At 42.2% G+C, this 12,453-nt stretch overlaps 1 protein-coding gene across 1 annotated transcript; it reads left to right on the forward strand.

Annotated features, from left to right (window-relative positions):
• Window positions 1-1,274: 1,274 nt before the first annotated feature.
• zgc:114200 (uncharacterized protein LOC559336 homolog) lies at window positions 1,275-10,328 on the forward strand. The gene is made up of 7 exons (XM_010889561.3): window positions 1,275-1,853; window positions 2,169-2,339; window positions 2,986-3,059; window positions 5,077-5,199; window positions 5,892-6,019; window positions 6,566-6,689; window positions 7,925-10,328. Exons 1-7 carry the CDS (start codon window positions 1,741-1,743, stop codon window positions 7,954-7,956), a joined length of 765 nt encoding a protein of 254 aa, XP_010887863.1. The 5' UTR covers window positions 1,275-1,740; the 3' UTR covers window positions 7,957-10,328.
• The last annotated feature ends 2,125 nt before the right edge of the window (window positions 10,329-12,453 follow it).

Raw genomic sequence — 12,453 nt, forward strand, 5'->3', positions numbered from 1 at the left:
TATTATTATTTTTCTACTTTGTACTCCAAAATTTGGGATTTGAAAACAAATTACTACTATGCAGTTAAAGTATTTTATTTCACCATGTTTATGTGCATATAGGTTCCATCATTTAGAAATGACAACACTTCAGAGCACCAAATGTATTAGTAATATTGGCTTGACAGGAGTATCTGTTTAGTCAGGAATTATGGTCAATTTCTGTGCAGGCAAAGGCAATTTCTAGTCTTGATTCTAGGGTGTGTCTGAAATGTAATAAAAGATTACAGGTTGGTGGTGGGGGGGGGGGGGGGAGTGTAGCCAGGTATATTGTTAGTGGTGTTAACTTAATGTTTTTGTTGAAGTGGCCTGTCAGTGTAATATACACAATATATATTTTTTCAGGTTTTTTATTGACCATTATTTGATCAGGTAAGTATGCTAACACATTTTTATTTACAGCAATGACCTGGGAGCAATTTGGGTCAGGAACAAAAAAGTTTTCAACTTGTGGATTAGAACCAGTGGATTTTCACATACTGGGTCCTTGACCTCTAGGCTGCCATGTCAATTTATTCTTCAAATGAACTAAGTCCTCTTTAAAACCTCACTGAAGCTTATTAAGCTGGTGGGACCTTTGTACTCCATAGATTCACAGGCATATATGTTTTCAAGTTCATCTGCTTCATTGGGAAAACTTGATTGGTAATCCGTGACTTCCTGTTTCAATGTGTATAAATAGTAACCCTGGGAAAGATATGAGAACACAAATTACACAAAAATAGTTGATCTTCATACATTTTACAAAGATATATACACCTGAAATATCATGTCCATTATAAAGGCATATATGGTCTCTGCTTCCATCAAGACAACTAACCTCAAACTCGGTTCCAAAGAAGTTTATCAACTCCATGCCATTAACGATTCTTGATGAGAATAGCTGCTTTCTTCCTGCATTGTGTCAAAGTAGCTGATTGGTATGAAGGAAATATCTAATTGAAATATACTTTTTATTTACCCGGAGATTCTAGTAACTCCTTGCAATTCTCCGCCCAACTGTGGTCCTTGTAGATTTTTGAAATTCTCGAATCAGCAAAATATGTTGATTTAAACTTCTAAATTATTCACCAAATGATTAAGATGGATATTTTCCTTTTCCTAACCACTGACGTGAGCCCTATTGAAATTGTTGTAGATCGGTTTTGATTAGGAGCGAAACAAGGGGGTCCGTGCTTTTGTTCATGGGGGCACTGGCCCTTTAAAAAGTGAAGGTCATGTGTTTGCAAGTTGGCAAACCCGGAACTACAAACCCATAAACAAAAAGGTTTGGATAAGGGAACTGTAAATATCAATAAATAGTAGCGCTAAACGAAAGGAACACATCTAGCTAGTTATTCAAAATGTGAGCGAAACCGAAGAAAACCAATTGTAAATACCTTTTTCGTAAGCAGTAGAATATCGATATTTATTTTCTCTTCTGCATAGACCGCTACCGAAGTGACGAACGTTAGGTTACCGTTACTTAGCTAGCTACTAGTGCTAACAGTTACATTCGCCCGCTATATAGAAACAAAGACTGGTTGATACAACTTTTACTTCTCTACAGATTATACCTGTTTCAATGGTTCAAAGATCGAGCAATCCAATGAGCGTTTATTTGAACAATTATCTAACCGCGTTATTAATCCTTTATCAGTTGAAAAGAATATAAGTGGGTAGGTACAGTAGCTACCTAGCCAAATAGAGAAAGTTTCGATAATGACTGCTGCAGTGTTTTTTGGGTGCGCTTTCATTGCGTTTGGGCCAGCGTTTTCCCTATTCATTTTCACAATCGCCAAAGACCCATTGCGAGTCATCATTCTAATTGCAGGGTAAGCAATCTTCTTGTTCACAGCTAACGGATGTATTAAAGTATTTTGACAAATAAAGGATTTGAAGACCTAGAGCAATTGTAGTAACATGCTTTTTGAGAATGAATTACTACCTAAACGCATCCCTAGTTATTCACCCTAACCATACATTAAATGCATAAGTGCATTCACACGTCAGGCCTTTTAGTACGTTTCTCTCTATGGTAACGTGGTAAGCTTTTAGAAGTTAGCATGATGATAGTGAAATTCACTTTCATTGTGTCAAAACGTTATGTGCTCTTGAAGTTATTTCCCATGGAAACTGTTTTTCTCCAGGGCCTTCTTCTGGCTGGTGTCTTTGCTGTTGTCCTCTCTGGTGTGGTTCATAGCCATGAAGGCAACCAATGCACAAGACCTGAACTTGCAAAAGGGCCTGCTTATATTTGGCTGCATGTTCTCTGTCATACTGCAGGAGGTGTTCCGCTTTGGGTACTACAGACTGCTCAGGTCAGCACCCACCCACCCACACACACACACACCACACACAACTTGCTCTTTATAACAGTCCCACTCAATCTCCCTGTCTCCGTTTTGGGGCAAAGGGGTACCCCATCCTTGATCAGCACTACTAACAAGACTGGGATTACAGGTCATGGACTGTCACATCCATTGTAAACCACATTGGCCACCGGTCACATCACAACCAGCCTGCCTTGGTATCAATGTACTTAGTTAATGTACTGCCAGGGATGTATTCACTAAGAACAAATTGAAACAAACGCGGAGTGATTTTGTCCAATGAGAAACGCCTATTTTCCTGTTTCCCTTGCAAAACGCTTCGCAGCGCTGTGCATGAGCAGGCTCAAGGAAGCTGTGGTGCCACGTACATGTCAATGTGGTAGCCATTTACAGCGTCCAAAGTTAGTGGCTTGTCATAAATCTTGTACAATGTGACCTACTTCTAAAGGGCGAAATTAATTCCACTGTCTGGCTACAAAGTAAACATTCATCAGGTACACATTGTAATTATTTTCTGTCTGCTGCACCTTTGCGATGTCAGAATACAGTTGCTCGTGTGTATATATAGTGAAGAATGATAATCCATGTTATCGTTCCTATTGCTATTTACATTTTTCTTCCACTCTGTCTTCAGGAAGGCAAATGAAGGACTGGCAGCAATCAGCGAAGAAGAGAGCTCACCCATTTCAGTCCGGGAGATGGCATATGGTACACCATAATCTCTCCTTTACTTTTTGAAATCACTAACTCATTTAGCTATAAACTTCGTGATTTTGATTAGATACAGGGCCATCATTTCCCCATACTTCCTTGTCATGTGGACCATTCAAAGATGTATTGCCACTGTGGTCGATGTCAGATTTCACCTGGAGGGGTGTTTAGACTATCTCTGTCCCCAGTAGGTGATATGAGCCTGATTATACTCTGACTGGGACTCCAGATTGAGAGCACTAAATTGTTCCTGCCCAACTTGCCTGTACCGGTTGACAGTGGGTTTAGGTAATGTTTGGAATGGCACATCACATTGTGGTACTTAAGGAAGGAGCGATGTACATGGCCATTTACCGGACTGCACACGCACGTTGGTTAACACGTTGTTACAGAACCCAAAAACCTGTGTACACGGACTTCATATCATCAATCAATCAATCAAATGTATTTATAAAGCCCTTTTTACAACAGCAGTTGTCACAAAGTGCTTTACAGAGACACCCGGCCTTAAACCCCAAGAAGCAAACAACAGTAGTGTTGAATTTCAGTGGCTAGGAAAAACTCCCTAAGAAGGTCGAATTTTAGGAAGAAACCTAGAAAGGACCCAGGCTCCGAGGGGTGACCAGTCCTCTTCTGGCTGTGCCGGGTGAGATATTAAGAGTCCAATTGGAATAATAAATACATTTCTCTGGGATAAATCCAGAGTCTATTTGATTTTAGACTAGGTCAGAAGTATGACCAGGTGGACAAGGACAGGGACAGCAATGGGCCCCCCAAACCAGGTAATCCGCAGGTGTGGACCAGGACCTCATCTCCTCCTAAAATTTAAAACTGGAGGAGACTGAGAAAAGTTAGTAGTGCATTCCTCATATCCCCCAGCACAATAACATAGCAGCGTAACACCTTGGAACCATCATCATGTGTCTCTGAATAATCTTTTATTATAAAAAAGTGTTTTTAGCCCTACATAATCATTTTGGCATTCTCAAATATACTCAGATGACAGTTACAATAGGCCCCATGGGATAATGTCAGTGTTGTTTGTGTAGAAGCTGGGAGATTGCGGTGTCTGATCCTTGTGAGATTTGTTCATATCAAAAGTGGTGGATCACATGCATGTATGTGGCCGGCTTACAGAAAACTTTCGTATCTACTCCTGAGATGGAGGCAGCGCTCAGCCTTTTGGAGAAATGCCGTCCTGTTCTTTAACCCCGAACAACAACATGCCCTTAAACTGATTGTTTGGTCCTGGGTGCTGATTAATAGCCATGTTTCCCCAGATAATGCCTGTTTACAGTTGAACCAATGAACATCCCCTTTCCAACTGTCCCGACTGGCAATTTGAACCGAGCGTGCTTCACTATTTCCTGATGTTGCTAACTCACCTTTTTGCTTGGAACCATCGTGGTTTACCTAAAGAGGCAGCTAGCGCCTCTTGGCTCTGTTGCTGAACTTAGTAAGGGAACACCTGGCTGGGCGTCTGTGTGCCGCGGAGAGCTTCTCTGGATCAATGACGGACCAGCCCTAATTCGTAGCCCCCGGGAGGCGGTGCTTCTAGGGTTAGATCGTCCACTCATTCATCCGTTTCGTCCGTCAGAGAAACGTCAACATAACCTAAACGTTCTTCAGACCGAACAGTTAGCACTGTGTTGGCACAATAACAACCTGTTGATATGCCAACACCTGAGACCCAAATGGCCTAAATATGACACAACAGAGGTGAAATGTAAGTTGGGAAGATAAATACAATGGGCGTTATTGTCCATTTCAAATGTTTTATTGGTTGCCCAAACATATAAACGATTGCAAATGTAGACTACATGGGTGCTGCTGTTTTTTTTTACGGGAATACAAACAAAGAGACAGCATAAAGATAATAAAACAAGGTGCAGATACCAAAGAAATACCAATTCACAACACTTCTGTTCTTCTTGTTCTACCTCAGGTGGTTGCACCCATAGGACATGTAGTATTTCATTGGGTGTAACACACACCATGTACGTTCTGTCTACAGTGGCCGGCCTGGGCTTCGGCATCATGAGCGGAGCCTTCTCTATGATCAACACCTTGTCCGACTCTCTGGGTCCCGGAACCGTGGGCATGTTCGGAGACTCCCAGTACTACTTCATCACCTCAGGTGAGTGTGTGGCCGTCTCGCCGTTCCTTCGTCTGCGATGGCGTGGGTTTCTCCTGGTATACCCGAGCGTTGTACTAGTGTGACATCGACGTGTGCGTACAGGCAAGTAACTATTTGCTCAGGTACTTGGGAGAGTTAGAGAGACTGGAAGTGTCTAGCTGAAAGGGAGGTGTACTAGCTACTGAATTTTTTAAAACATTTTTTAAATGCTATCAACCAATTAATAAAATGTTATATAACATATTTCGTACAAAATGCATACACTGATTAGCGTAAGTTTTGGCCTGATGTTGTGAAATGCTTGAATTGCTAGCTCCAAAAATGTAGTTGGATTGTCCAAAAAAATTACATAAAAGAACAAGGAATATCAGAGCACAAAAGAATGGTCTTTACACCAAAAATGTGAAACAGGTTTCTGATGATTCTGCTTTCTAAGCCGTTACACACTGCATCTCCCCTACTGTCTCTACCTGTCTGAGTTGTTACCAGGTGTAGAGGTACACACACTGCATCTCCCCTACTGTCTCTACCTGTCTGAGTTGTTACCAGGTGTAGAGGTACACACACTGCATCTCCTGTCAAAGTGTAACCAGAGGGTGTAAAACAATATAGATGAAGTGATATCCAGGTACATGCAGTGGGTTTGTGTCTCTGTGTGTAGTGACCTCCGTGTGACCTTTGACCCCCTGTAGCTCTAATGACCCTGGCACTCACTCTGCTCCACACCTTCTGGGGCGTGGTGTTCTTTGATGGCTGTGAGAGGAAGAGATGGTGGGTGATTGTGGCGGTGCTCTGTCTCCACCTGGTGGTTTCTGGCCTGGTGAGTCCACACACATATATACTAACATAGATACACAGGTGTACAAAACTCACAGTATTATGAAAACACATTCACACGCACACATGTTATACATTATGTACCGAAACCCTCAGTAATGTACATATATTAACACACATACACTGTCTCCTAGAAACCTGCTCATGCTATTATGACAGAGTGGCACTAGCATGAATTAGTCACACGAGGGAGTTGTCTTCTATTTAACCAGTATCCAATATCTGACTCCGTGTTCTCCGTTTGAATCACGATTTGACCCCAAAAAAGTACAACTGAAGACTAAACGTGTGAATGTTTCTTCTGTCCATATGATCACTACATATATTGTGCTTGCTGCTTATTTTGCTGGGGGAAATTCCCTCACACTGCCCTGCAGAACGGGGAGAGAACCGTTCACCTCAGGGGTTTTGGGTAGATGGACATAATTCAATGGCTAAGGCCAGTGTCCTAGCACCCTCTTTAGACCTCAATGCTTAATGGCCTCTCTCTCCTCCTGTCCTTCTCTCTGTCTCTCCCTGTCTCTGTCAGTCCCTGTTGAACCCATTGTACGTGGGAAGCGTCCCCCCAGTGTATGTCATCATGCTGCTGATGGCTGTCTGGGCCTTCTTCTCGTCCGGAGGCTCCCTCCACAACCTCTCTCTCCTGTGGACTTGTAAGACCCTCCTCAGGCCTATCTGATCCAGCCTGCTGTGCCACAGGCCACAGAACAAGAGTCTGATAAGAGAACCCAAATTGTGTCTTGTTTGCAATATGTCTCGTGCGCACTAAGGAACACAGCCCTGCGGGAAACCGTGAAAAGAACCGCTTGTCCGTTACTAATGTAGTCAAACAGATGATTTCCATTTCATCATATCAGGTCCTGTCTAGGTCGTTGGCCATTGGTCAGCTTGCCTGGTAAAATAAGGGTTAACTAAAAGGTAAATGAACCATCAGGCTGAAGTAAACAACGACATCATGGCCGTTGTCATTTTCCTGTGGACTGACAACACGTGTGGCCTTTGCACACACAGACTGCATGCAGGTCCCCTGGTGAGAGAGGTCTTCCTGACCTCCGTGAGGCTTGAGGGACATCCTCCAGTCAATAAAAATGGACACACTGTTCCTGCTGATAAGCAATACACACTTCAGTTTAGTCAGCCTGCCGTTGCTGGTGAGACAGTCCTGTGTTCATGGTGTTGGAGTGGAAAAATACAGTCATTCTCTTGGCTTTTAAAGGGCCCACTGTCACCATGGTGATTTTAGATAATTGAAATACCTTATTTATTCACGTGTGACTGTGTGCTTCCCTCTCAACTGGTCAGGAGCTCCTCGAACTCATGTCTGTTTGAGGTCACTAGATTTGGCCCCACGTCCCAGTCACATTGTCAAGTCAGGTCGTTTTAAAACGCCATTTGTCAATGAGTTAATCTTCCACTGTGTTGGGTTTGTGACTACCTAATCAGTTTAACAATGCAGTCTTAATATTTTTTAAGTGCTGTCGCTTATAGAATTTTGGTTTGGTTAAATCATTCAGTAGATGTAGTTTTCAAATCATCCAGTGAAGCATTTTTAAATGCAATGACATACCTATTTCTCAATTCACACGGCCAAATCAGTACGTATGCCGTATCTCTTTCCCTCTAATGGTAAAGTTAAACATACAGACTTAAAGATTGGTCTTTGTTACGATATAGAAAAGTACTCAGAGAGGTAGGCTTTCTCAAACTTTGGAGTGTGTGGGCACGCAATGAATATCGTAAATAGATAGCAGTCATTGCGTAATGTTGGGTTTTAATCAATTCCAGCGTCACAATGACGCAAAACCACAAGTCATTTGAGGGTAAATACTCCTGAAGAAATGCCTCAAGAATGAGCATGTGACCAACCATACCTTTGTCTTTCTTGCAGGTAGGAAAAGTAATGCAGAGACCTCGTCATAATTACGGAGACTAAGAAGGTTTACAATGGGTATACCTTCCGCTGCACTTCTGTCTACAAACCCAGCCAGCCAATCCCGGGTCTCCACACCACTGTCTGCACATTACCTTTTTCTACATAATCCTGACGGGCTAAATATCAGCCCAAAAAACCAGCGCTCTCGTGACCTATGTGAGCCCGTTGAACTGACCAAGGGAAACCCTTCATGCTGTATATAGCTGAATGACTTGTGTTTACACCACACACACGTGTATGTTTCTTTTTTTTGTCTTCGGGGGAACAACCTTTTTAACAATCAATAATTTGTTTTCTTTGCCTCGCTGATCTTTAGCTTTTAATGAAACCCCCGCTCTTTGTAGTCAAGTGTCTATTATTGGTTTGACTGAAATATGAACATTTTCAGTGTGCATGTGGCGTGTGTCTAAGACTTTCACAACAGTGGAGATGCTGTGCATAACAACAGTAATTCCACATCAATTCTAATTATTATTAAAATTCTGTTATAATTATAATAATGACGGTATCTGCCCTGGCAGATACCTCCGTGGGTTAGGAAACGCCCTTTATATTGAGGGATTCATCGAACCTCTTAGGCGACTAAATGGCTGATAATCATCTTGTTACTCGGCAGACAATCTTGTTCCACTAAAAGAAGGTGAAAAGAGAGAACGTGGTTCTGTTCACTAGACAACTGTTACGCATGCAGTTGCCAGCTCCCCACGTGTCCTTTATGTTCCTGATTTTGCTTGTTGGTGTTTCCCACCTGGCAGTCATGAGAGAACCGGGTTCTATTCCCTAGACCCCAAATGGAAGGAAACGGAACGAGACACGGCAGGACACCCTGACCCCTAGGAAATGTTTTCGTTGTAAACCAATTTTCTACGGCGTGCCCTGCGGAGGAGGACCCTCTGATTTTTCCCCAACCTTTACCACACCATTAAGAGAGTAAAACCGAGGACTGCCATGAGCGGACTGCAGACTTTGGTTAATTTCCCCCGAACCTCTGGGTACTTTTTCTGGGTTCACAAAAAGTCTTCATCTAGGATCAATTGGGACTCTTCATTAATACAAGTCCAGTGTGTCAATAATTGTCTGTTTATGATGGGGCACCTGTTAGCCTGTTTCGGTGCAATATTCCTGGTTAAAAGTAGTGTACGACATGGGAATTAGCATGCCATTTGGGACATTCCAGAAGTAATTGTATAGAAGTCTTGCATTGACCGTTTTTGTTTTTCACCAGCACCATCTGCTTGGCTCTGTCCTGGACCATACTTGTTGAGCACTGCTTGATGGATACTGCGATGTTCAAGTGCCTGGCTTAGCTGGGTGCAGTCATGTCTTTTCCCATGGTCCTCTACATGGCTGGTGTTTTTTAAGTAAATGCCCATTACTTCAGCAGCTTGTCAAATGGAAACGTTTGGATGCCCCCAGCTCACCAACCAGTTGAAGTCTCCACCTTTACCTAATGACTTATGGTTTTCTAATCTGTTTTGTGGTCACCTCGACGTGTTTCATTTCCCCTGTCGCTTGTGTGTGTGTGTTTGGGTTTTTTCTACCTACCCACTCCTGTGTGATTAGTGGGTGCAGTCTTTAGAAACAGGCAGCAAAGGTTAAAAGTTTAACGCTCTATGGTTTGTCAGTTGAACAATGGGGGTGCCTGGCCGCGCCGGAGTCCACGTTGGGGTTGTTTGGTTGGTGAGCCTTTGTTCTGCCGATGACCACTGCCAACTGTGGGCTTCACCCACTCTACCAATGTCGGTGGTGACCAGCCCTGTACTGTTTCCTCCCAGAGCGTACCTGTTGGTGCAGAGCGTTATCTGGCTACGTATAAGTCAGACTCCACCAAACACGCACCTGCCAGCGCCCACATCCAGATAAGTGGTGGAAAATCACACTGAAGCCTGGCACTGCCATGTACAGTACATATGGTACTGTCAAGATTGTGCATATCAACCGTGGTTTGGAAATTCGCTTTGTCATTGCAGCGTCTGAGGGCCACGGTTCAGGAAATGGATAGAAAAGCGGTGGGGTTCTGCCACATCCGCTGTCGTTGTTTGTGCTGATGGCATTTTGGGAACATCTGTATTTCGTTCTGATTATGCTAGTTGAAATTGTATTATACAAGCCACACTAGAAAAGGACCATCCTGATCTTAGCTTAACGGAATGCAAATGTCCGAGAGCAGGATGGTTTGTACGAGGCAAAACTTTAACTATCCATGTTTGTGTATTAATTTGTCTGTCATTTTAAGCTAATATGGGTTTTGATCAATAAACTGCGTTATGCTCCTTGTAATTGTTTTAAAATTACGGGGATTAATTCTGCTAATTATTTTTTGTAATAAATATGAATGGGATTGCCCACGTACCATGGTGATTTTGTGTAGTGTTATTTAAACTTAATGAGCCAGTTTCCCATGAACATCAAGCTTCAGTGTGCTCTAGGCACATATTTCATGAAGGGCTGATCTTGAATCAGTTGTTATTGTCAGTGCAATCATATTAAGACGATTAATCAGATTTGAGATCAGTACTACTACTCTGAGATGCTTTAAGAATACAGACATTCCCAAAAAAAGACAAACCACATTTTGTGTGATTCCACATATTAATATTTGCAACAGGAATATTAGCACAATATTGGCACTTTCGTTGGCTATTTTCTGAACTTGGGTCACAGAACCCAGCTGTGGGTATAATAAGTACTCATCCTCTGGACTTTCCAAACCGATTGCTGCTGAAACCCTCATAAAATGTCTTAGGCTGTACAAGGTTCAGGTGAAGGTCAGTGAATGGTATTACAGGAGTGGGCCGTAGTACTCCAAAGCCGTTTTACCCAATTCTGAATAAGCCTGTGGAATCTCCAGAACATCCTTGGAATCGTGCTTGTTACCTGCTGTTTTTAGCAGGATGCTACAGACTTATACAAAATATTAAGTGCCATGTCTGGCCTTTCTTGAGGTCAGGTAGTCCCATCAAACTGAAATATATAAAATACAATGAATAAAGCATTTGCACCAGTGATAAACCTTTGCTGAATAAGAGAATGCATCCAGAGTTTTCAGTACAGATGTGTTATACAATAACTTCAGAAAGTATTCAGAAACCTTCAACCCCACGTTCCCTTGGGAGAAGTGTCAAGGATGAATGGAGCAAAATACAGAGGTTCTCAAAGAAAACCTGATCCAGAGCATATAGGATCACAGACTGGGGTAGAGATTCATTTCTCAACACGACAATGACCGAATCACACAGCCAAGAAAATGCTGGAGTGGTTTCGGCACAGTCTGTGAATGTCCTTGAGTGGTCCCGACTTGACCCCAGTTGAACATCTGTGGGGACACCTGGAGATCAACCATGCTCCCCATCCAATTTGACAGCTTAAAAGGCTCAACAGGGAAGAATGTGAGAAACCGTCCAAACCTTCTACAAAGTACTATGTAAAGGGACTGAGTAAGGGCAGTGCTGGCTCTAGCCTTTTTGGGGCCCTGAGCAGAATTTGATTTGGGGACCCCTCTTCCGTAGCATTTGCGGGCACTAAGTTGACCCTGAGTAAGTGTCATTATGGCTTATTGTGTGTAAAAATAAATAATGTCAAGAAATATGGAAAAAGTGAAGGGGTTTGAATACTTTCTGAAGTCATTGAATGAGTGGGTGTTGTACATACAGTTTATACTGCAAACTTGTTAGAATATGAATCCTGTAACCCTCAATGGATCTAAAATCACAAATTGTATATTGTATAAAAATGTTAAGCTCTAGTAATTGAGAGCAGCCAATAAAATCTCCTTATAATAATATTTCCTTCCAGCACACCCTTAACCTGCAATTAATCAGCTTGGAATCCTGAACAAACACTGGCTTAGTATTCTATTTGACTTTGTGAAATAGATTCCATTAGTTTCATTTTGTCCTGGTTGTGTGTGACTTGTTTGAGTAAGACTTCTCGGTATTTCCTTCCTCTTTCTTAAGCAGTGTATAGACCAAGTATGATGCCATTTCCAGTTACACCCATAATGGGACTGACGACATTGACCAACTGGGGTTTTATGTAATAGTTCCCGAGTTAAATTGAGTTTTCTGTAGGTTTTCCAGGAATCCTGACTAGAGGATTCATCCTTAATTCATATGGAAATACATTTGTGACTCAAGTCTGTGAGTTGGTGTTTAGAAATGTTGATGGTACTTTGGGATTTGTGGTTTCAAGTAGGGGAGACCGGGGATAGTTGTAACATTTTGGACATTTCTGTCTGTATCTTGGAGCTCTTTTAAGCCAGTGCATTCAAAATTGTTTACAAACTTGTTATATGTGTCTGCTATGCAGAGGGTGTAGCTGTTATATCTGTGTGGTTTAGTCTTTAGTAAAATGTTACAATTCACCCCACAGCCTGGGTCAGTTGTAACATGCCCTGTGGTGAAATGTAACATTATGATATACCCTGGGGTGAGTTGTAACATTTTTAAAAAATGACAAAAAATCATATTGAAAGCTTTTTATTT

Source organism: Esox lucius, chromosome 14, assembly GCF_011004845.1.
Source record: "Esox lucius isolate fEsoLuc1 chromosome 14, fEsoLuc1.pri, whole genome shotgun sequence".
NCBI classification, from domain to species: Eukaryota; Metazoa; Chordata; class Actinopteri; order Esociformes; family Esocidae; genus Esox; species Esox lucius.

Bases quoted from the DNA above. Each gene is read 5' to 3' on its own strand.
- zgc:114200 (XM_010889561.3), top strand. From the start codon at position 1,741: ATGACTGCTGCAGTGTTTTTTGGGTGCGCTTTCATTGCGTTTGGGCCA. The intron at 1,854-2,168 runs GTAAGCAATCTT...GTTTTTCTCCAG, and splicing joins GTCATCATTCTAATTGCAGG to GGCCTTCTTCTGGCTGGTGT. The intron at 5,200-5,891 runs GTGAGTGTGTGG...GACCCCCTGTAG, and splicing joins GTACTACTTCATCACCTCAG to CTCTAATGACCCTGGCACTC.